This window comes from Scomber japonicus, chromosome 6, assembly GCF_027409825.1.
Source record: "Scomber japonicus isolate fScoJap1 chromosome 6, fScoJap1.pri, whole genome shotgun sequence".
NCBI classification, from domain to species: domain Eukaryota; kingdom Metazoa; phylum Chordata; class Actinopteri; order Scombriformes; family Scombridae; genus Scomber; species Scomber japonicus.
In genome coordinates, this window is record NC_070583.1 from 34,710,029 (window position 1) to 34,735,096 (window position 25,068).

The 25,068-nt window shown below is 46.9% G+C and overlaps 1 protein-coding gene across 1 annotated transcript in view; it reads right to left on the reverse strand.

Annotated features, from left to right (window-relative positions):
* Window positions 1-14,424, reverse strand: part of si:ch211-137a8.2 (uncharacterized protein LOC777613 homolog) — a 23,074-nt gene extending 8,650 nt beyond the window's left edge. The window contains exons 1-10 of the mRNA XM_053320296.1: window positions 14,195-14,424; window positions 13,326-13,476; window positions 12,438-12,620; window positions 10,838-10,972; window positions 9,780-9,974; window positions 9,196-9,289; window positions 7,961-8,083; window positions 6,896-6,957; window positions 1,633-1,806; window positions 534-553 (exon numbers count right to left, since the gene is read on the reverse strand). Coding sequence (XP_053176271.1) covers window positions 534-553; window positions 1,633-1,806; window positions 6,896-6,957; window positions 7,961-8,083; window positions 9,196-9,289; window positions 9,780-9,974; window positions 10,838-10,972; window positions 12,438-12,620; window positions 13,326-13,476; window positions 14,195-14,424 — 1,367 coding nt within the window. The remainder of the gene's footprint in view (window positions 1-533; window positions 554-1,632; window positions 1,807-6,895; window positions 6,958-7,960; window positions 8,084-9,195; window positions 9,290-9,779; window positions 9,975-10,837; window positions 10,973-12,437; window positions 12,621-13,325; window positions 13,477-14,194) is intronic.
* Between the last annotated feature and the right edge of the window lie 10,644 nt (window positions 14,425-25,068).

Genomic DNA, 25,068 nt, shown 5'->3' on the forward strand with positions numbered 1-25,068 from the left:
GGAGAAAGGAAGGAAGGAAGGGAGGAAAGGAAAGAATGAAAGGGGGGGAGTGAGGGAGGAAGGGAAAGAAGGAAAAGAGGGAGGAAAGGAATGAAGAAAAGGAAAGATAAGGGAGGGAGGGAGAGAGAGATGAAGGAGGGAAGGAAGGGAGGGAAAAAGGAAGGGAGGAAAGGAAAGATAGACAGTTGCGAGAAAGTACTGAAAAAAAATCCATCGTCAGTTTTTTTGGGATTTTTTTGACAATAAGAAAAAGAAAGAAACCAAAAAGTGTGTCACCTTTTTTTTTTTTTTTTTGCTGAGCTTGTTTTTCCCGTGGAGTTAAGCAGTAACATTCAGCACATGGCATCACATGAACATCATCTGTGTGTGTGTGTGTGTGTGTGTGTGTGTGTGTGTGTGTGTGTGTGTGTGTGTGTGTGTGTGTGTGTGTGTGTGTGTGTGTAAACCTCCTGACCTGAGTCTTTCATTCTTTGACATTCTCACGTACTCACTCTAACACACACACACACACACACACACACACAGTAGCTGACCTTATCTCGACCAGGAGACTCTGTAGACAACATAAGAGCTGAACGAGCTCCAGACATATTTGAGCCGTGATCATTGGAAAGCGTCGAGATGCAGATTAGAAACAGTTTAACGTGTGAAATCTCCGTCGTGCCGTCAGTTGATTCAGAGTCAACAGGACATGAAAGAATCGGGTTAGAGGTTAGGTAGTTTAATTAAGTGATTTTTAGTAATTTAACTATTTCTTTATCTACAGTAGGTAGGGGGGAGGAAAGAAAGAGAGAAGGGGAGAGGGAAGAAAGAAGGAAAGAAGGAAGGGAGGAAGGTGGCGGGGGAAGAGAGAAAGAGGAAGGAAGGGAGGAAGGAAGGAAGGAAGGGAGGATAGAGAGAGGAAGGAAAGAGGGAGAGAAGGAAGGAGGGAGGGAGGGAGGAAGGAAGGGGAGGGAGGGAGGGAGGGAGAAATAAAAAGAGGAAGGGAGGAAGGAAGGAAAGAAGGAAGGAGGGAAGGGAGGAAGGGTGGAAAGGAAGGAAGGAAGGAAGAAGGATGGAGGAAGGAAGGAAGGAAGGAAGGAAGGAAGGAGGAAAGAAGAACAGAGGAAAGGAGGGAGGAACAATGGAGGGAAGGAGGGAAAGGAAGGAAGAAAGGAAGGAAGAACGATGGAGGAAGGAAGGAAGGAAGGAGGGAGGAAAGAAGAACAGAGGAAAGGAGGGAGGGACAATGGAGGGAAGGAGGGAAGGGAGGAAGGGAGGAAAGGAAAGAAGGAAGAGAGGAAGAGAGGAAGGAAGGAAGGAAGGAAGGAAGGAAGGAGGGAGGAAAGAAGAACAGAGGAAAGGAGGGAGGAACAATGGAGGGAAGGAGGGAAGGGAGGAAGTGAGGAAAGTAAAGAAGGAAGAGAGGAAGAGAGGAAGGAAGGAAGGCAGGAAGGAAGGAAAGAAGGAGGGAGGGAGAAATGAAAAGAGGAAGGGAGGAAGGAAGGAAAGAAGAACAGAGGAAACAAGGAAGGGAGGAAAGGAGGGAGAGAGGGAGGGAGAAATGAAAAGAGGAAGGGAGGAAGGAAAGGAAGGAAGGAAGGAAGGAACAGTCAAAACAGACGGGAGGCCGACAGGAAGCTCAACACTCACCTTCCTCTCTCCGTCAGTCTGAACGGCTTTACAGCAGGAAGTCCGTCTCTCTGGAGCGACGGCGCTCTGAACGCCGAGCCACGCTCTCACACGCCAGCAGTCGAAGCTGATTGGCTCGCTCTTCTGTCCGTCAGGGGTCGACGTCACCCACTGATCCTCGGGAGGAGCCCCGTCCTGCCGACGTCACGCCATTCCTCCCGTTGCTGTGGAAACAAATCAACAGTTAAGATCAGCCTCGATCCAGATCCTTCACTCTGGATCTCCAACATTCACAGGATCCAGACGGTAGGAGGGAAGGAAGGGAGGAGGGAAGGAAGGAAAGAAGGAAGGAAAGAAAGGAAAGAAGGAAAGGAGGGAGGGAGTGAGGAAGGGAGGAAAGAAGGATGAAAGGAGGGAAGCGAGGAAGGGAGGAGGGGGAAAGGAAGGAAAGGAGGAAGGAAGGAAAGGAAAGGAAAGGAAAGGAAAGAAGGGAGAGGGAGGGAGGACGGAAGGGAGAGAGAGAGGGAGGGAGGAAGGAAGGGAGGTGGGGAGGGAGGGAGGAAGGGAGGAAGGAAGGAAGGAGGGAAGGAAGGAAGGACGAGAGGTGGGGGAGGGAGGGAGGAAGGGAGGAAGGAAGGAAGGAAGGAAGTTTTAATGTAGCTAATTGATGTATGTGTAACCTGGTTAGGGTTAGGGAGGGAGGAAAGAAGGAAGGAAGGAAGGAAGGAAGGAAGGAAGGAAGGGGGGAAGGAATGATGGAAGGAAGGAAGGAAGGAAGAAAGGAAAGGAAAGGAAAGGAAAGGAAAGAGTCCAGTCACATGTCCTCTCTGTAGTTGATGTGGACAGCAGAGGAGAGGAAGTGGCTCGTCTCTTGAGTTCCACATTAATGCTCCACACATGCAGCCAGAGGCGAGGTTATACGCCGCTGTAGATTTAATGAAGCACAACTACACGCCCAAATATTCTCCGGGGGGGGGGGGGGGGGGGGGGGCAGACAGCGGCCGCGACGAGCCTGCAGAGAGGACATGAGGACATCGCCCTAAAAAAAAACAACCCCCCCCCCCCAAATAAATAAATAAATAAATAAATGAATCTAAATGAAATCCCTGTGAGATGTTGATGCTGCAGCAGTAATCAGTAATCAGATGCTAATGCAGCTGTGTGTGTGTGTATGTGTGTGTGTGTGTGTGTGTGTGTGTGTGTGTGTGTGTCTCTGCGGTCGATTCCTTCCTGCTGGGCGTTGGGGTTCACCAGCAGTGCAACAGTGTGTGAGTACGAGTGTGAAAACAGACAGAGAGAAAAAAAGAGAAAGAGAGAAAGAGAGAAAGAGAGGAGAACTACGGAGAGGACGAGGCCTGCCTGTGTTTATTATGGTTTACTTCAGTTTCTCTTCTGACAAAAGGAAGGAAGGAAGGAAGGAAGGAAGGGAGGGAGGGAAGGAGGGAGGGAGAAAGGAGGAAGGGAGAAAGGAAGGAAGGAAGGAAAGGAGGGAGAAAGGAAGGAAGGAAGGAAAGGAGGGAGAAAGGAAGGAAGGAAGGAAGGAAGAGAAGATAGGAAGGGAGGGAGGGAGGGAGGGAGGGAGGGAGGGAGAAAGGAAGGAAGGAGGAAGGGAGGAAGGAAGGAAGGAAGGAAGGGAGAAAGGAAGGAAGGAAGGAAGAAAGGGAGGAAGGACAGATGGAAGGAAGGAAGAAAGGGAGGAAGGACAGATAGAAGGAAGGAAGAAAGGGAGGAAGGACAGATAGAAGGAAGAAAGGGAGGAAGGACAGATAGAAGGAAGGAAGAAAGGGAGGAAGGACAGATAGAAGGAAGAAAGGGAGGAAGGACAGATGGAAGGAAGGAAGAAAGGGAGGAAGGACAGATAGAAGGAATAAAGGGAGGAAGGACAGATAGGTCGGATTGGACCAGTGTTACCCCTTTTCCACCGAGCTGGAGCTGGAGCTGGTTCGGACCCAGAGTCTGACTAAGCACCGGTTCTTTGCTTTTCCACCGCTAAAGCTCCAGCCCTGAGCCTCAGAACGGTAGCCAGAGAAAGCAGCAACTCTTTGCTCGTCTAAAGCAAGAACTGATTATGTCAGCAGACTGGGGGCGGGGCTAACGTTTATTAGCCGGCTAGCAGGGCTAACGTTCATTAGCCGGCAAGCAGGGCTAACGTTTATTAGCCGGCTAGCGGGGCTAACGTTTATTAGCCGGCTAGCGGGGCTAACGTTTATTAGCTGGCTAACGGGGTTAACACTCATTAGCTGACTAGCGTGGCATTTACAGAATGTTAAAGATTTGTTGATTAAAAGTACTATTTGCCAGAGCCGCCTTCTTCTTCTTCTTCTTCTTCTTCTTCTTCTTCTTCTTCTTCTTCGGCAGGCTAGATGCCTTGCGCCATGTTAGTGCCTCTCACTGGTGAATCATGGAAGTGCTTCAAAGGCGCGCGCTGGCTACATTATACAGTGACATAATTGCGTGGCTCCTTGCTGGTGGAAAAGCAACAGGTTCGTAAGAAGTGCTTGGATTAGCACCAACTGAGCACTGGCTCCAAACCAGCACTGGCTCCAGCTCAGTGGAAAAGGGGTATGTGTGAGTACGAGTGTGAATACAGATAGAGAGAAAAAGAGAAGAGACGAGAACTACAGGAAGAAAAGGGAAGATTTCGTGAAGGTTTCTGCTCCGCCCGATTCATCGACGCCTGCCTGTGTTTATTTTGGTTTACTTCTGACAAAAGGAAGGAAGCAAGGAAAGGAGGGAGAAAGGAAGGAGGGAAGGACAGAAGAAAGGAAGGAAGGAAGGCAGGAAGGAAGGAAAAGAAGGAAGAGAAGATAGGAAGGAAGGAAGGAAGGAAGGAAGGACAGATAGAAGAAAGGAAGGAAAGAAAAGGAAGGAAGGAAGGACCAATAGAAGGAAGGAAAGGAGGGAGAAAGGAAAGAGGGAAGGAAGGAAGGAAGGAAGAGATGACAGGAAGAGGGAAGATATGGTGAAGGTTTCTGCTCCGCCCGAATTCATCGACGCCTGTCTGAGTTTATTTTGGTTTACTTCAGTTTCTCCTCTCTGTCTACGCTCCAGTGTCTCGCCAAAATAAACCTTCAAAAAAAAAAGAAAAGACAAGAAAATAGAGAGAGAGAGAGAGAGAGAGAGAGAGAGAGAGAGAGAGAGAGAGAGAGAGAGGAGAGAGAGAGGAGAGAGAGAGAGAGAGAGACTGATGTACCCAACAACATATCGAGGTGCAGCTCCGTCAATAAATCAGCAGAGGAGGAGGTGAGCCGTTGTTACCAGCTCATAAAGCCGACACACAGCCATGAAGAACGGTTGTCTTTCTGGTTTTACTGTGTGTGTGTGTGTGTGTGTGTGTGTGTGTGTGTGTGTGTGTGTGTGTGTGTGTGTGTGTGTGTGTGTGTGTGCCTCTGGGCCATGCAGCATCTGGGTCAGGCCACAACAACAGAAAAACAACACCACACATTTTGGTTTTTGGTCAAATTTGGATCCGAAAACTGTCAATAAATCAAATACTGTGTGTGTGTGTGTGTGTGTGCGCGTCTAAACTATGGGTGTCAAACTCATTTTCATTCAAGGGTGATGATGATGATGATACGGATCATTGGATGGATGGAAGGACAGATAGTAAGAAGGAAGGAAGGAAAGAAAGGAGGGAAGAATGAAAGGGAGGAAGGAAAGATGGAAGGAAGGAAGGAGGAAGGAAGGAAGAAAGGACAGATAGAAGGAAGGAAGGAAGGAAGGAAGGAAGGAAAAGAAGGAAGAGAAGGAAGAAAAGACAGGAAGGAAGGAACGAAGGAAGGACAGATAGTAAGAAGGAAGGAACGAAGGAAAAGAAGGAAGAGAAGGAAGAAAAGACAGGAAGGAAGGAAGGAAGGGAAGGAAGGAAGGAAAGGAGGGAAGGAAGGAAGGAAGGAAAATAAGACAGGAAGAAAGGAAGGAAGGAAAATAAGACAGGAAGAAAGGAAGGAAGGAAGGAATAAAGGACAGATGGAAAGGAAGATGAAAGGAAGGGAGGAGTAAAGAAAGTGGGCCGGATTGGACCCCTCGGCCTCATGTTTGACACCCTTGATCTAAACCCTGATAAATGTTCCTCCTCTGTGCTGCAGACCTGCGTTGTTACGACGACCCTTTTTTGTGTCCTGAAGGAAACGACAAGGAGACATAATTTAGGGTTTAAGACCCCCCCACACCCCCCGCTGTAACTCACCAGGTCTGCTTCCTGGTTAGTGATGTCATTGCTGATGTCAGACAGGGAGCCAAGGGAACTGAGATAGCTCCGCCTCTTCAAGCCGTCTCGGTGACAAAGACCTACACACACACACACACACACACACACACACACACACACACACACACACACACACGTTACTTTCATAAGTTTGGAAAGAGGCTGAAGTGTCAGTCCAGCACTTAACCTTTGTGTCATCCTTCCTTCCTTCCTTCTCTCTCTTTCCTCCCTTCCTTCTTTCCTCTGTCCTTCATTCCTCCTTCCCTTCCTTCCCTTCCTTCCTTCCCTCCCTCCTTTACTCCTTTCCTTCCTCCCTCCTGTCCTACCTTCTTTCCCTCCTTTCTTCCCTTCCTTCCTTCCCTCCCTCCCTCCTGTCCTTCCTTCCTTCCTTCCTCCCTCCCTCCCTCCTGTCCTTCCTTCCTTCCTCCCTCCCTCCCTCCTTTACTCCTTTCCTTCATCCCTCCCTCCTATCCTACCTTCCCCTTCCCTCCTTCCTTCCTCTGTCCTTCCTTCCTTCCTTCCCTTCCCTTCTTCCTTCCTCTGTCCTTCATTCCTTCCTTCCCTTCCCTCCTTCCTTCCTCTGTCCTTTCTTCCCTTCCCTCCTTCCTTCCTCTGTCCTTCATTCCTTCCCTCCCTCCCTCCTTTCCTTCTTTCTTCCTTCCTTTTTCCCTTCTTTCCTCTCTCCTGTCCTTCTTTCCTTCCTTCCTTCCTCCCTTCTTTCCTTTCTTCCTCTCTCCTGTCCTTCCTTCTTTCCTTTCTCCCTCCGTCCTGTCCTTCCTTCCTTCCTTCCTTCCTTCCTTCCTCCATTCCTCCCTTCTTCTGTCCTTCATTACTTCCTCCTTTCTTCCCTCCCTCCCTCCCTCCTTCCTCCCTTCCTTCCTCCCTCCTTTCTTCCTTCCTCCTTCCCTCCATCCCTCCCTCCCTCCTTCCCTCCACTCCCTTCCTTGACTCGAGAACAACAGGAGGGTTAAAGTAGAACTGAGGGCAAACAGCAGGTTTATAACCATGAAGAGGTCGACTGTGTGTGTGTTTGTTTGTTTCTTATTTTCAGGAATTCAACAACTGGAGTGACACAGAGGACACAGAGGACACAGAGGACACGGAGGACACGGAGGACACGGAGGACACAGAGGACACTGAGGACACAGAGGACACAGAGGACACAGTCAACCAATCAGCGGAGGGTAAATTAGATTTAGGCAGCAGCAGACGGCCATGCTGAACGTCTGCTGCCATCCAGTGAACATGATGCTCAATCTGCTGCAGCTCAGAAGTTACAGAGAAATAGATTAACCCTCCTGTTGTCCTCAAGTCAAGGAAGGAAAGGAGGGAGGAAGAAGGAAGGAAAGGAGGGAGGAAAGAGGGAAGAAGGAAGGAAGGTAGGAGGGAGGGAGGAAGGAAGTAAGGAAAGGAGGACAGAGGAAAGAAGGAAGGGAGTGAGGAAGGAAAGGAGGGAGGAAGGGAAGAAGGAAGGAAGGAAAGGAGGACAGAGGAAAGAAGGAAGGAAAGGAGGGAGGAAGGAAGGAAGCAAGGTAGGAGGGAGGGAGGAAGGAAGTAAGGAAAGGAGGTTGGAAGAAAGAAGGAAGGGAGTGAGGAAGGAAAGGAGGGAGGAAGGAAGGAAGGAAGGAAGGACAGGAGGACAGAGGAAAGAAGGAAGGAAAAGAGGGAGGAAGGAAGGAAGGAAGAGAAGATAGGAAGGGAGGGAGGGAGGGAGGGAGGGAGGGAGGGAGGGAGGGAGAAAGGAAGGAAGGAAGGAAGGAAGGAAGGGGAGGGAGGGAGGGAGGGAGGAAGGAAGGAAGCAAGGTAGGACAGAAGAAAGAAAGAAGAGCGTGAGGAAGGAAGGAAGGACGGAGGAAAGAAGGAAAGAAGGAAAGAAGGAAGGTAGGAGGGAGGGAGAAAGGAAAAGAGAAAGGGAGGTAGGAAGGAAAGAAGGACAGAGGAAAGAAGGAAGGGAGGAAGGAAAGGAACGAATGGAGGAAAGAGAGGAAGGAAGGAAAGAGAGAAGCAAGGAAGGAAGGAAGGATGGAGGAAGGACAGACAGAAGGAAGGAAGGGAGGAAAGAAGGAACAGTCAAAACAGACGGGGTCAATTTGACCCGGGAGGACGACACGAAGGTTAAAACTCTTCCTCACTTCCTACCTGTGCTGGCGCTGAAATACGAAGAGTCTGCGTCGTCACGGGAGACGGAGCGTCCGATGTCGACCGAGGGGTCCCACTCGAGCCCCAGGTGCTCATGGGAAGGAGAGGATGGAGAAGGAGGAGGAGGAGGAAGATGAAGAGGTGAAGGTGGGTCAAGGCAAGGATTAGCTGTTTGGTTGAAATCTAAAAAGGAAAGATGGATAAAGGTTGACACATGATTTAAACTTCCTGTTGTCCTCCTTGAGTCAAAGAAGGAAAGGAGGGAGGGAGGGAAGGAGGGAGGGAGGGAGGGAGGGAGGAAGGAAGGATGGAAGGAGGGAAGGAAGGAAGGAAGGAAGGGAGGGAGGGAGGGACGATGGAAAGGAGGACAGGAGGGAGGAAGAAGGATGAAAAGGAGAAGGAATGAAAGGATGGAAGGAAGGGAGGAAGGAAGGAAGAAGAAGGGAAGGAAGGAAGTGAGGAAGGGAGGGAGGAAGGATGGAAGGAAGGAAGGATGGAAGGGAGAAGGAAGGGAGGGAGGAAGGGAGGAAAGGAAGGAGAGAAGGAAAAGAGGAAGGGAGGAAAGAAAGAAAGAAAGAAAGAAGGAAGGAAGGAAGAAGGAAGGAAAGGAGGAAGGGAGGAAAAAGGAAGGAAGGAAGGGAGGAAAGACAGACGGGGTCAGGGAGGAAGGAAGGGAGAAGGAAGGGAGGGAGGGAGGAAGGGAAGGAGGGAAGGTGGAAAGGAGTGAGGAAGGAAGGGATGAAGGGAGGGAGGGAAGGAGGGAGAAAGGAAGGATGGAACGAAGGAAGGAAGGATGGAAGGGAGAAGGAAGGGAGGGAGGGAGGATGGAAGGACAGGAGGAATGAAGGAATGAAGGGAGGAAGGAAGGAAGGAAGGAAGGGAGGAAAGGAAGGAGAGAAGGAAAAGAGGAAGGGAGGAAGGAAAAGAGGAAAGAAAGAGAGAAAGAAGGAAGGAAGGGAGGACAGGAGGAAGAAGGAAAGAAGGAGGGAGGGAGGACAGAGGATAGAGGAAGGAAGGAAGGGAGGAGGGAGAGAGGGAGGGAGGGAGGGAGGGAGGATGGAAGTGAGGAAAAAGGAAGGAAGGAAGGGAGGAAAGACAGACGGGGTCAACTTGACCCAGCAGGACGGGTCTCTCTTTTTTATCTCAGGTTTTATATTTCTGATCTAAAACACTTTATGAAACATTTAATAAGTTGTTTTTACCTTTAGGGTTTGAAATGACGGAGAGGTCCAGGTTTGGTTTATCAAGCGCTCCTTCTTCCTCTAATAACGTCTCTGAGGGACAACCGGAGTCTGTAGCCTGAGACAGGATCCAGTCATCCTCAAACACCTGCAGGAGGAAGAGGAGGAAGAGGAGGAGGAGGAAGAGGAGGAAGAGGAGGAAGAGGAAGATTCAGGAAATAAATATGGTAAACTATCATTTAACATATACCTATCATATAACATATCCTTCCTTCCTTCCTTCCTTCCTCCCTCTTTCTTTCCTTCCTTCCCTCCCTCCTCCCTTGCATCCTTCCCTTCTTCCTTCCTTCCTCCCTCCCTCCCTCCTTTCGTTTCTTCCTTCTTCCTTCCTCCATTCCTTCCTCCCTCCCTTCTTTCCTTCTTCCACCCTCCCTTCCTCCCTCCCTTCTTCCTTTCTTTCCTTCCTTCCTCCCTCCTTTCTTTCCTTCCTTCCTTCCTTCCTTGAGGACAACAGGAGGGTTAAAGTGTGTATTTGTGTGGCGAGAGAGAATCTGAATTTGTGCTATGTGTTATGTTTTATGTGTGTGTGTGTGTGTGTGTGTGTGTGTGTGTGTGTGTGTGTGTGTGTGTGTGTGTACCAGTCTCATGCTGAGCAGTCGTGTGTGTGTCCGTGCGATGTTGTTGTAGACGTGGCTGCAGCGGCGCAGCAGCTCCAGCAGGCGGCTCTCTACATGCTGGACGTCGCTCGGCTCGCTGTGCTGGATCAACTCCTCGCCGCGCTGCAGGAGGGCGTTAACACGGTCCGAGTTCACACACACACACTGCTGGAAGGACTACACACACACACACACACACACACACACACACACACACACACACACACACACACACACACACACACACACACACACACACACACACACACACACACACACACACACACACACAGGAAAACATTATATAGTACATGTTTAAAGTTTTGTTCCTGCGAATTCGGAGCCGCTCAAGTTAGCCGTAGCGAGTAACGCACGTTGCCTTTTATTATTAACCCTCCTGTTGTCCTCAAGTCAAGGAAGGAAGGGAGGAAGGGAGGAAGGAAGGGAGGAGGAAGGAAAGAGGGAAGGTAGGAAGGGAGGAAGGAAAGGAGGGAGGAAGGAAAAGAGAGAGGAAGGAAAGATGGAAGGAAATAAGGAAGGGAGGGAAGAGGAAGGAAAGGAGGGAAGGAAATAAGGAAGGACGGAGGAAATAAGGAAGGGAGGAAGGAAAGAAGGAGGGAGGGATGAAGGAAAGAAGGAGGGAGGGGTGAAGGAAGGACAGAAGGAAGGGAGGAAAGAAGGAACAGTCAAAACAGACAGGGTCAGTTTGACCCGGCAGGACGACAAGAAGGTTAATTAAGAAAACCATAACATAGAATTGGTGCTTTTATTTTGAAAACAGGAAGCGGCCATTCCATAGCTGAAGTTGCGTTGCATCTTGGGTAATGTGAGTGTGAGTAGTAGTGTTGCATCTTGGGTAATGTGAGTGTGAGTAGTAGCGTTGCATCTTGGGTAATGTGAGTGTGAGTAGTCAGCTCTTGATGCATACTCTGCATTTCTGGAGAATCTAGTAAACCATCCAGGAACTTCTCACATACTCTAAATCACATACTACACATGACGTCAGAGTTAGTAGAGTAGTAGGAAAGTATGAGGTTTACCTGCAGTCGTCTCAGCTTCTCGCAGGTACTTCCTGTCAGGTGTTCGACCTCAGTCAGACGGACGTCCAGGTCAGCCAACCAGACAGCAAGATCCTCCCGCTCCGCCTCAAACCCCTCCCACTCCGAGACGAACAGCTGAGAGCGAAAAGACTCAAGTTATTCACCTCGGTTTGTAGGAAGGAAGGAAGGAAGGAAGGAAGAAAGGAAGGAAGGAAGGAGGAAAGAAAGGAAGGAAGGAAGGAAGGAAAGCAAGGAAGGAAGGAAGGAAGGAAGGAAGAAAGGAAGGAAGGAAGGAGGAAAGAAAGGAAGGAAGGAAGGAAGGAAAGCAAGGAAGGAAGGAAGGAAGGAAGGAAAAGAAGCGAGAAGGAAAGGCAGAAAGAAGGAAGGAAGCAAGGGTAGAAGGAAGGAAGGAAGGAAGGAACGGAGGAATGGTTGGAGGAAGGAAGGAAGGTAGAAGGAAGGACGGAAGGAAGGGTAGAAGGAAGGGTAGAAGGAAGGGTAGAAGGAAGGAAGAAGGAAGGAGGGAAGGAAGGAGGAAAGAAAGGAAGGAAGGAAGGAAGGAAGGAAGGAAGGAAGGAAAGGTAGAAGGGAGGAAGGAAGGAAGGAAGGAAGGAAGGGAGGAATGGTTGGAGGAAGGAAGGAAGGAAGGAAGGAAGGAAGGAAAGAAGGAAGGAAGGAAAGAAGGAAGGAAGGAAAGATAGAAAGAAGGAAGGAAAAGTAGAAGGAAGGAAGGAAGGAAGTAAATCATCCTGGTTTGACTTGGTTGACTTCTTATAAATCCTTCCTGTGTATAAAAGTTAAATCTTCTTCTTCTTTTATCCAACAAACAGCTCGAAGCCTGAAGACACTGAGCTCACTGTCACATAAGACAAAGTTTACAAATCTCACATCTGACAAACTCAAACTAAAAACATTTATTTTCTTTTTTGCTTTAAAGACTAAAGACGATTATTCCGTTAACAAAAATCAATTAACAGACTAACAGCTGTTTCTCTACTTTAGTTTCTATGTGATGTTTAATAAAGACGTAGACCGAGAGTAATGAATGAATGATTATGTAACCCTGAAACTTGCTTTAACCTTCCTGTCGTCCTCCCGTCTGTTTCCTACCTTCCTTCTTTCTTCCGTCAGTCCTTCCTCCCTCCCTCTGTCCTTCTTTCCTTCCTTCCTCCCTACCTCTTTTCCTTTCTCCTTCCCTCCCTCCTTCCTTTCCTTCCTTCCTTCCTTCTTCTTCCCTCCTTCCTTCTCCCTCCCTCCTTCTTCTTTCCTTCCCTTCTTCCTTCTCCCTCCCTCCTTCTTCCGTCCTTCCTTCCTTCCCTCCTCCTTCCTTCCCTCCGCCTTTCCTTCCTTGCCTCCTTCCTTCCTTCCTTCCTTCCTCCTTCTTTCCATCTTTTCTTCCTTCCTTTCTTCCTCCTTTCCTTCCTTCCTTGACTCGAGGACAACATGAGGGTTAAAGTTATTCGCTTGCTTGTAGCTGCAGCAGTAAAACTAAACTTATGTTTTTAAGATTAAAATCTGAAGTATAAAAATAAACCATAATATAAAAATTAAATTAAAATAAGTTAAAATGATGTGACAGCCACTCTGCAGATCTTCAGACCTTCAGCTGTGATGTGACGGTTTCCAGTCTGGCGTTGACTTGGTCCCATCGTGCTCCGCTGTCCCTCGCTGAGGCCAGAACCCGAGCCTGCATCGCTCCCTGAAACAGCCGAGTCAGCGTCCGGTTCCTCTGAGTCAGACTGTCCAGCTGCACGAGACGAGACCCCGCCTCACTACGCAGCCTCTGAAGACACACACACACACGCACACACACACACACACACACACACACACACACACACACACACACACACACACACCTTAGTATTTCTGTACCTTCCTTCTTTCCTTTCCTTTCCTTCCTCCCTTCCTCCTTTCCTTCTGTCCTTCCTTCCTCTTCCCTCCCTTCCTTCCTTTCTTTATCCCTCCTTTTTCCTTCTTTATCCATTCCTCCCTCCCTCATCCCCCCTTTCCTTCCTTCTTTATCCATTCCTTCCTCTTGTCTTTCCTCCTTTCTCCCTTCCTTCCTCCTTTCCTTCCTCCTTTCCTCCCTTCTTTCTCCCTTCCTTCTTTTCTCCCTTCCTTCTTTTCTCCCTTCCTTCCTTCTCCCTTCCTTCCTTCTTTCTCCCTTCCTTCCTTTCTCCTTTCCTTCCTTCTTCCTCCCTTCCTCCCTTCCTTCCTCCTTTCCTTTCTCCTTTCCTTTCTCCTTTCCTTCCTTCTTCCTCCCTTCCTTCCTTCCCTTCCTTCTTCCTCCTTTCCTTCTTTCCCCATTCCTTCCTTCTTCCTTTCCTTCCTTCTTCTTTCCTTCCTTCCTCCTTTCCTTTCTTCCTTCCTTCCTTCCTTGACTCGAGGACAACAGGAGGGTTAGGGTTAGCTTTACGACCGGCTGCTCAGTGATTAAACCTTTAACTATAAACTTCAGCCTAACTCTGCTCTAACGTCTCCTCACCTCAAACCTCCTCAGCTCCTCCTTGGCAGTGACGTAGGTAACATGAGCAGAGTTTGGTGAACCGACGGCCTGCTCAGCCAATCGCAGCCAAGCGTCCAGGTGAGCGTGTTCTTTCATAAACCCGTGCCAGAGGATCCATCTTCTCTCCAACCTGGTCGATGCAGAGAGAGACAGAAATACTCAAAAAGAGACAGAAAGACACAAAAACGACGAAGAACAACGAAGGGAGGAATGAACGAAGGGAGGAAGGAAGGGAGGAAAGGAGGAAAGCTAAAAGGAAGGAAGGAAAGGTAGAAGGAATGAAGGAAGGAAGGAAGGAAGGGAGGAAGGAAGGAAGGAAGGAAGAAAAGGAAGAAAGGAAGAAAGGAAGGAAGGGTAGAAGGAAGGAAAAAGGAAGGGTAGAAGGAAGGAAGGAAGGAAGGAAAGAAGGAAGGAAGGAAGGAAGGAAGGAAAAGATGGAAGGAATGAAGAGAGGGAAGGAAGAAAGGAAGGACGACAAGGAAGGAAGGAAGGAAGGAAGGAAGGAAGGAATAGAAGACAGGAAAGAAGGAAGGAAGGAAGGAAGGAAGGAATAGAAGACAGGAAAGAAGGAAGGAAGGAAGGAAAAGAAGGCAGGAAGGACGGAAGGCATAGAAGACAGGAAGGAAGGAAGGCATAGAAGACAGGAAGGAAGGAAGGAAGGAAAAGAAGACAGGAAGGACGGAAGGAATAGAAGACAGGAAGGAAGGAAGGAAGCCAAAAAGCATTTTCCTCATCATGAAACCAACGTCTGAGAAACAGTCAGCCTCCAATAATCCAGTTAGTAACATTTAACATTCATCTAACTCTTGTGAGTGAGAGGATGAAGCTCTGGTTATAAATCCACTCACTGGCCGCATCCCTGCAGGTCGCCATCTTGGCTCCAGCTGTCGTCCAGTCGCTGCGTGTCCTCTCCGTTCAGCTCCGGTGGAAACGACGAGCTGAGAAGGAACGGAGACTCAGACGGATCCAGCAGCAGCTCCATATCCATCACTTCCTCTCCACTCACTACATCGCTTCCTCCAATGGCGTGGACGGCGTCGCCATGGCGATCCGAAGGGAGTGCGTCTACTCCGGGCATCCTGACATCATGCTAGCGTCACACTGTTGGGAAACATAAAAGAGAGAATGAATTAATCATCTATGTTGAAAGAAATAATTGAACCGGAAAACAGAAAAAAAATATATCTATCTAAGGAAGGAAGGAAGGAAGGAAGGAAGGAAGGAAGGAATGAATGAAGGAAGGACAGAAAAAAAGAAAAGAAAGATTAGATTAGATTTTCTTGTGGCAGTCCAGCACAGTTGGACAACGAAACAAACCATATTCAGCTTTATAAAGAGCTCAAATGAAACCGTAACTAGGAAGGAAGGAAGGAAGGAAGGATGGAAGGGTAGAAGGAAGGAAAGAAGGAAGGAAGGGTAGAAGAAAGGAAGGAAGGGTAGAAGGAAGGGAGGACAGATGGAAAGAAAGAAAGAAAGAAAGAAAGAAAGAAAGAAAGAAAGAAAGAAAGAAAGAAAGAAAGAAAGGGTAGAAGGAAGGAAGGACAGAAGGACGGAAAAGAAGGAAGAAAGGAAAAGAAGACAGGAAGGAAGGAAGGAAGGAAGGAAAGGAAAGAAATATTAGAAAAGAAGACAGGAATGAAGGATGAAAGGAAGGAAGGAAGGAAGGAAGGAAAATGGGCCAGATTGGACCCCTCAGCGGCCCAGTTCTGGCCCACTGCCCACTCTTCTGTATCAGGATGCTTTTACATATCAGAACGTTCTGTCAGTGTAAATAATAATCTGCAGCATCTTGAACACATACGGTTAAAACCTCGACTTCTACCTCAATAGTGTTTACAGGAAGTCGGAGCAGAGAGCAGAATCTTTGGGAAAACGCCAGAACCTAAAGTTCCTGTTATTCAACCCTGCGGACAAATTCAACCATTATTACAAGCTGGTTTAAACATGTTGAAGATGCTGCTGCTGCTGGAGCTGAGACCACACACACACACACACACACACACACACACACACACCTACAGCCACACACACACACACACGCACACACACCTGCAGACACACACGCACACACACCCGCAGCCACACACACACACACACACACACACACACACATCTACCCGCAGCCACACACACACACACACAGACACAAACCTGAAGTCACACACACACACACACACCACACACACCTGCAGCCACACACACACATTTGCAGACACAGACACACACACCTGAAGCCACACACACACACACACACACCTGCAGACACACACACACACACACCTGCAGACACACACACACACCCGCAGCCACACACACACAGCCACACACACACCTGCCTGCAGCCACACACACACAGCCCCACACACACACACACAGCCCCACACACACCTGCAGCCACACATACACACACACACCTGCAGCCACACATACACACACACACCTGCAGCCACACATACACACACACCTGCAGCCACACATACACACACACACCTGCAGCCACACACACACACCTGCAGACACACACACACACCTGCAGACACACACACACCCACACCTGCAGACACACACACACACACACACACACCTGCAGCCACACACACACTGAGAGGACACGCTGAAGGTTAGTCAGTCTACTATCACCTGAAGAAGAATTAAAAGGCTCATATCTCAGCAGGATTTAGATAAAGGAAGGAAGGAAGGAAGGATGGAAGGATGGAAGGATGGAAGGAAGGAAGGAAGGAAGGAAGGAAGGAAGGAAATTATCAAAGGAAGGACGGACAGATGTATGGAAGGAAGAAAGGAAGGAAAAGAAAACAGGAAGGAAGGAATGAAGGGAGGAAGGAAAAGAAGACAGGAAGGGAGGAAGGACAGATGGACGGAAGGGAGGAAGGACAGATGGACGGAAGGGAGGAAGGAAGGGCAGGAAGGAAGGAAGGAAGGAAGGAAGGAAGGAAGGAAAAGATAGAAGGAAGGAAGGAAGGAAGAATTTAAATTTAAGTTCCAATTGAACACTTTTAAAAATCATGTTTAAATGTGCCAACAATCTAAAAACAGCCCAAACTTCCTTCCTCTCATCTTCTTTACTGACCTTTTCTTCTCTTTTCTCTCCGTTCAAGAACTGAGTCTGCAGTCTTTATCAATAATTAATCTGTTAAGAATATCACCTTCATACTGCATTAATATCTAATCCTGACTTTGTCTGGACTAAAGAAAGAAAGAAAGAAAGAAAGAAAGAAAGACTAAACTCCTCCTTCATATGTAACACTAACATTAATCTTCTACGTCGAAAGAAGATTGGAAGGAACGACGGATAGACTGATGGAAGGAAGGAAGGACAAATGAAAGGAAGGAAGGAAGGAAGGAAGGAAAGACAGACAGACAGATGGAAGGAAGGAAGGAAGGAAGGAAAGACAGACAGATGGAAAGACAGATGGACGGAAGGAAGGAAAGACCGATGGAAAGAAGGAAGGAAGGGAGGGAAGGAGGGAGGGAGGGAGGGAGGAAGGAAGGAAGGAAGGAAGGAAGGAAGGAAGGAAGGAAAGAAGGAAGGAAAGAAGAAAGAAAGGAAGGGAGGAAGGAAGGAAGGAAGGAAGGGAGGAAGGAAGGAAGGAAGGAAGGGAGGAAGGGAGGAAGGAAGGAAGGAAGGAAGGAAGGAAGGAAGGAAAGACCGATGGAAAGAAGGAAGGAAGGGAGGGAAGGAGGGGAGGAAGGAAGGAAAGAAGGAAGAAAGGAAGGAAGGGAGGGGAGGGAGAGAGGGAGGGAGGAAGGAAGGAAGGAAGGAAAGAAGGAAGAAAGGAAGGAAAGAAGGAAGAAAGGAAGGGAGGGAGGGAGGGAGGGAGGGAGGGAGGGAGGGAGGAAGGAAGGAAGGAAGGAAGGAAGGAAGGAAGGAAGGAAGGAAAGACCGATGGAAAGAAGGAAGGAAGGGAGGGAAGGAGGAAGGAAGGAAGGAAGGAAGGAAGGAAGGAAGGAAGGAAGGAAGGAAGGAAAGAAGGAAGAAAGGAAGGAAAGAAGGAAGAAAGGAAGGGAGGGAGGGAGGGAGGAAAGAAGGAAGAAAGGAAGGAAAGAAGGAAGAAAGGAAGGAAGGGAGGGAGGGAGGGAGGAAGGAAGGAAAGACTAAACTCCTCCTACACATGTAACACTCATTTACTAATAATGCAGTTTGATCTTAATGAGGATTTAACTGTCAGATCCTGAGAGTGACTTCTCTTCTTTAACCCTCCTGTTGTGTTCGAGTCAAGGAAGGAAGGGAGGAAGGGAGTAATGGAAAGAAGGCAGGAAGGGAGAAAGGAAGGAAGGAGAGAGAAAGGAAGGAACGACAGAAGGAAGAAAGGGGGATGGAGGATGGAAGGAAGGAAGGGAGGAAGGGAGTAATGGAAATAAGGAAGGTAGGAAGGAAGGATGGAGGAAAGAAGTAAGGAAGGAAGGAAGGTAGGAGGGAGGGAGGAAAGAAGGTAGGAGGGAGGGAGGAAGGAAGGAAGGAAAGAAGGACATAGGAGAGAAGGAAGGAAGGAACGATGGAGGAAAGAAGGTAGGAGGGAGGGAGGAAAGAAGGAAAGAAGAAGAAAGACGAAGGTAGGGGGGAGGAAGGACAGAAGGAGGGAAGAAAGGGAGAAGAAGGAAAGAAAGAGAGAGAAGGAGAGAGGAAGCACAGATGGAAGGAAGGAAGGGAGGGAGGAAGGAAGGAAGGGAGGGAGGGAGAGAGGAAGGAAGAAAGGAAGGAAGGAAGAGTCAAAACAGACGGGTCAATTTGACCCAGGAGGACGACAGTAAGGTTAAAGGTTAAAGAGCTGATTGAAGGTTGAGACTCATACGACTAGAATTACTATCAGGTTTATATTTAAAGGTTTTACTATCATGACTTTAGAAGAAGTTAAATTATAGACTCCTCCGTCACGTTTATCAGTAATAACAGAATTTAAGAGAGAAACTGAGAGAGAATGAAAATGACAACAGGTTGTAAACGTATGTGTGTGTGGTGGAGGAGGAGGAGGAGGAGGAGGAGGAGGAAGAGGGGTGGATGGGGAAGAGGAGGAAGAGGAGTGGATGGGGGAAGAGGAGGAGGAGGATGAGGATGAGGAGGAGGAGGAGGAGGAGGAGGAGGAGGAGTGGATGGGGGAAGAGGAGGAGGAGGAGGAGGAGGATGTGGTGTGGATGGAGGAGGAGGAAGATGGAGTAAAATGACAACAGGTTGTAAACGTATGTGTGTGGGGGAAAAGGATGGAGGAAGAGGAGTGGATGGGGGAAGAGGAGGAGGAGGAGGATGGGGATGAGGAGGAGGAGGAGGAGGAGGTGGTGTGGATGGGGAAGAGGAGGATGGAGGAGGAGGTGGAAGGAGGGGATGGAGGAGGAGGTAGATGGAGGAGGAAGAGGAGGAAAAGGAGGATGAGGATGAGGAGGATGGAGGAGGAAGAGGAGGAACAGGAGGAGGAGGATGAGGAGAATGGAGGAGGAGGAGGAGGTGGTGTGGATGGAAGAGGAGGAGGAGGATGGGGATGAGGAGGTAGATGGAGGAGGAAGAGGAGGAGGAGGATGATGATGATGGAGTGGGAGACTGCTGCTTGCCTCCCGTTTCCTAAGTGTGGGTCAGGACAGTTTTACAAATCATCCTCTAACCTTAACCCTGCAGGAGTTATTGTTGCCATGACAACGAAGGAAGGACATTGGATTATTATAATTATTAGAGTTATTGAATTCAGACGAATACAATGTGAGTTTAATGAACACCAGTCACATTTGTACATTTGCATATAAACACACACACACACACACACACACACATATGTATCAGCTTTTTAAATGATGCATTTATTTCCATTGTAGTAAACTGTGAGTCACATTAGGAAATAAACTGCTAAATTAAATGTTTATTATGTTTTAACAACTCTAAAATGTATAAATAGGTTAAATCTGACCCTGGAGAGCAGGTAAGGGTTAATTCTCTGCTTCTATTTGCCTCATTGCATTCCTCAAATGGGTTTTTTTTATTTTTTTTTACTCTCTGTAGCTTTGTTTTGTGCTCTATAAATAAAGTTAATTGCTTTTTTTTTTTTCACCCCCTCTGTCCTGTTCTGCCCGACAACAGATCAGATGCTCGGCTTTTAAAATGTGCAGATACGAGACGCGATAGACAGACACACACACACACACACACACACACTTCCTGTTCAGATGACATTTAGCACCTGAGTCTCAAGAGATCAAACATTAATATGAACATCTGTTGAACACGTGGACACACACACACACACACACACACACACACACACACTGCTGTTCCCCCTAGTGAGCAGAAAGTGTGAATGGAGCTTCATTAGTAAAACACACACACACACACACACACAGACACACACACACACAAAGAGAGCATCTTTATCTGTTGATGAGTCACCAGCTGCCTGAAGCTCAGAGCTGAAATACACACTGCACTGATACTTCACACACACACACACACACACACACACACACACACACACACACACACACACACAGCTATAGATCAGTGACTGTAATGGATCTATTTTTCATTCATTCAATTTCTACTTCTGTCTCCAAACTTCTGGCTCTTGTCACATTCAATAATAAGTATTGAGCAGTGTGAGTGCTGAGCAGAGTGTGTGAGGTTTACATTCATACACAGGTGAATACTTTACAGGTAGATTACAGGATCATCTTTTACTGTCTGAGGACAAATAAAGAGGCTTCATTATTCCCTCACTTGGATGTTTACAGCTGGTGGTGGTGTGGAGAGTTTATAAGCAGGAGAAAGTGTGTATGTCTAACATTTTACTAGCTGAGAAATTCTACCTCTCAGACTAAATGAACCATTTAATAACACAAAGGATTAAGTGAAATACACGTTGTCACAATCTGAATACAGTCTCATGTTACTTAGACTCAAAGTGCTTCATTCCCATGGAGAGTGAATGACATCAGATTACAGATATGTTGGATTTTTCCAAGCTTTGCATAAAAAACTGGAATATCAGGACAAGCAGAGATGTGGATGATAAAAGCTCCATCATAAACAAAACATGTTGACCAGACATAACAGAGAGGACAAACTTTTATACTAAGTAGTAGTAGTAGTAGTAGTAGTAATAGTAGTAGGCTAGTAGTAGTATCATTATCATTCTCATTATTATCATCATCATCATCATCATCAGGGATGTCCGATATGGCCGATATTTACTTAAAAATGTAATATCAGTATTGGGTTTTTATAACCGATGTTTGTTCTGTAGGTTTCAGCATTTCCGAGCCTGAATGAACGCAGCATGGAACGTTTACCGGCACGCGCTTGATGACGTACAACAACAACAACACGCTAGACTCGTGGGTCGCTAACCGTTGCTAATCGTGGCTAACCGTCGCTAACCGTTGCTAACAACTTAATAGCGTCCACCGCCATGTACACGAACACACAAACAGAAACCAGCTTTACCTCCTCGTTGTCATTTTCTCTGTTATGTTTTCGGTGAGTCGCCGACCCACCGGACTCTGAGAGAGGGTTAGGGTCTCTATGGCGCCAGAGTCCGGTGGGTCCTATCTGGGTGCTACTCTGCTGGAGACACAACAGCTGAGAGGAGCGCGTGAGAGCACTTCCTGTAAAAGGTCCCGCCTCTAGAAACGGGGCTTATGTCTGTGGTTTGGATCTATTTCCCAGTGTGTCCTACTGATAGTAAGTTTGTAATTTACTGACATAACTTAAGTTGAAGTAGTTCTCTTATTTTGCTCAGACAGTGTTTACATGTGGAAAGCCATGTTTGCATTTATGTTTGCATCCAGTGGAGCATCACAGTAAAATTATAATGTGTTAATTCAACAATAGGAGAAATGTTATGTTGTTACAGTTCTGGTGTAAAAAGCCTGAATATATCGGTATCAGAAGTTAAGAGTTGGACAATATCGGATATCAGCAGAAAAGTAAATATCGAGCATCCCTACTTATTATTATTAGCTATTATTATTATTATTATTATTATTATGCAACACATTGTTTTTCCAACCTATTCCCTCCAAAATCATCATCAGGAGGTTTTGCTGTTCATGATCATGTAAATTCTTGATATCAGTCAGCATGAGAACCAACGTATGCAAAATAAACTTCACATTTGCTCATGAAAACTGCTCTTCTACCAGGCCTCTTTTTTTTTTTTGTTAGTAATGTTTTTGGGTACTTCTGTCCAATTGCATCCAAAACAGTCTAAGCCTAAATAATAGATGCAGTTGTTTGCATTTAAAGGATTTCCCTGGTGAGTTTCTATGTATTTATAAATCAGTCCCTCCAGGAATTCGCGATGTCGCGATCGCAACAATTAACGCAAATGCAACCAATCCGTGCGATTATGTGCGGGCCTTGCAATTTTGTCCAATCACCGCAACTTTTCTGCAAATTGGAGGAGTGAGGTCGGCAAAAAATACCGTTTGCCGCGACGGTAAACTACACTAATTCTGTGTGTCTGTATCTGTGTGTCTGTGTTGTGTGCATGTGTCTGTGAGAGAGATCAATATTGTCAAATAAAATGTTAAAAACTGTGAAAACTGTCTTCAAAATATGAAGTTGAATGTGCAATGAGATCAGAGATGGTGTGTGTGCAATTTTCACTGTCTCCCGCAATTTAATTGCAACAAAAGTGCTTAAAACATTGCAACATTTACCGCATTTTTTTTTAAATGCTGTCGCAAAATCAGGCATTTTAGGTCGCAACAATCAGAAAAAAATCCCGCCAAATCCTGGAGGGACTGATAAATGTTCCTTCATTATAAAGACCTAGGTCACATTAGTTTGTTTAGATGTCTCTTACAGTGATCATGTCTTCAGTCTCTGGATAGTATCTCAGTGTAAGTCAGACAACAGTGTGTCCTGTTAGCAGAGCTTCACTAACTTGTTATGCCACACATTACAACCTCTTAACTTCACACTGTTCATTTCTTACTTAACTACTTCATTACAGTCACTAACACGTCAGAGCAGCGCTGGAGCTCACTGACATGCTTTTAATAGTTTCTGGACAACAACAGAAGAGTAAGATATATCAGGCTTTGACACACACACACACACACACATACACACACACACACACGCACTAAGAGAAATATCGAAAATCTCCAGTCATGTCATTTAACCTTCCTGTCGTCCTCCTGGGTCAAATTGACCCCGTCTGTTTTGAATGTTCCTTCTTTCCTTCCTTCCTTCCTCTCTCCCTCCCTCCGTCCTACCTTCCTTCTTTCCTCCATCCTTCTTTTCCTTCCTTTCCTTCCTCCCACCCTCCCTTCCCCCTTCCTTCTTTCCATCCTTCCTCCCTACCTATTTTCCTTTCTCCCTCCCTCTTTCCTTCCTTCCTTCCCTCCTTTTCTTCCTTCATTCCCTCCTTTCCTTCCTTCATTCCCCCTCCTTCCTTCATTCTCCCTCCTTTCCTTCCTTCATTCTCCCTCCTTCCTCCTTTCCCTCCTTTCCTTCCTTCATTCTCCCTCCTTCCTTCTTTCCCTCCGTCCTTCCTTTCCTTCTTCCTTCCTTCCGTCTGTCCTTCCTCCCTCCTTCCTCTGTCCTTCTTTCCATCCATCCTCCCTACCTATTTTCCTCCCTCTCTCCCTCCCTTCCTTCCTTCCTTGACTCTAGGAAAACAGGAGGGTTAAATCACTTCCAACAAGCAGGAAATACTAAAACTAAATACTAAAATATTCAAATTCCTAAATGTCAGAGACAAACAGGCGACCCTTGATGTTAAATAGTGAACAATGAGAGCTGACGTACAATACTTGAATATATGCAAAGCCAAAGGAAGGTTTGTGTCTGGTACTTTTCCATGACAGTGCAAGGTTTAGTGTATGAGAGAGACTGAATGACACACACACACACACACACACACACACACACACACACACACACGGAGAACAGCTTCATTTGCATCAGCCGAATTAAAACAGGATTACAACTATTCAAACAGTCAAATATTAGAGAATTTTCATTGTGACGTTCAAGAATTGAAAAAGAGCCTCATGTTAGAGCAACAACACACCGTCTGAATACAGAACACACACACACACACACACACACACACACACCGTCTGAATACAGAACACACACACACACCGTCTGAATACAGAACACACACACACACACACACACACACACACACCGTCTGAATACAGAACACACAGGTTTTAGCTTTGAATTACAACTCAATTCGACAATCTTCAAGGATATTCGAGCTGCTCCGCACAGCGACTGCAAAACCATCAGCTACTGTGTCGTCTTTAACACACACACACACACACACACACACATACACACACACACACACGCACGCACACGCACACGCACACGCACACACACACACAGTCTCTCAGTCAGCCTTTAACCAATCCCTTCACTCAATCAGACAGACAGACGGACAATTTGTCTGATACCTGACATTATTAATGACATCACAGATGATGTCACCACCAGCTGAGCCAGACAGATGCACAAAAAAATAAATAAATAAAAAATCCCAGCGATCGTATTGGATGAATGAGCTGGCAGCGAAGACTGATTGGCTGTAATGATTGATGCTTTGTCATTCAGTATGATTATCCGACAGAGGTGGTGTGTGTGTGTGTGTGTGTGTGTGTGTGTGTGTGTGTGTGTGTGTGTGTGTGTGTGTGTGTCATTGACTTGTATGACTTTGACGCCTCCAACAAACAGCTGGAGTCTTAACGGTGTAACATCACACAAGATCTGGAAACATTTCCTCCATATTTGACATTTTTCTAAAGCTGCTTGGCATTATTTTCATCACCACATTTCATTTTATTGACTTAAGAAAAGTTACTAAACAAACAAGCTTCTTTCAGGCTTCCAGTTTGCAGTTTCTCTTTAGTTCCACTTCACATCTGGAGGGAAACCTGCTGTTCAAACTCTTGTCAGACCGAGCTGTAAACATCTATCCTCCACTGAGCTCTGGCTGATTTCATTCCTTCCTACTGTGACCTTTTTTTTGTCTTGTCATCACATCAGATCTGCAAGGACGGCGGGCCGCAAAGGAGAAGAAGATACGCTCTGAGACGGGACTTTAGTCTTCAAGTGTTTTCATTGAGATTAATTAAAAATTCATGCACCTGCAAATCACTTCAAAGTGTTTGTCTGAACGGTTCTGAACGGTTCGACTTTGACAACTTGTGCATGAAGTCTGCAGGTCTGAACAGCTCAACACTGATAGTCTATGTTCACATCAATCCTCAACTCATCCTTCCCGTCTAGCAGTCCTTCTTTTTGTTACTATACTTCCACTGCAGCTCAACAGGGAGAAACAGTCTGAGGAAACACAAATAACTTGATAGACGACTTGGTATGACTCAGTTAGACTGCTGAAGCCTCCTACTGTACAAGCTTCGGATCAACTATTAAATGTACTTTTCCATTATACAACACTTATGCTGAAAAGCTTGAGTATGATCATCATATGGACACCTGCCTTAAAAAAAACTGTGAACCCGTCCTTTAACCCTCCTGTTGTGTTCGAGTCAAGGAAGGAAGGAAGGAAGGAAGGAAAGGAGGGAGGGAGGAAGAGGGGAAGGAAGGAAGGGAGTAAAGGACAAAAGGAAGGAAGGGAGTAAAGGACAAAAGGAAGGAAGGGAGTAAAGGAAAGAAGGCAGGGAGGAAGGAAGGAAGGAGAAAGAGAGGAAGGAACGACAGAAGGAAGAAAGGGGGATGGAGAAAGGAAGGAAGGGAGGAAAGAGA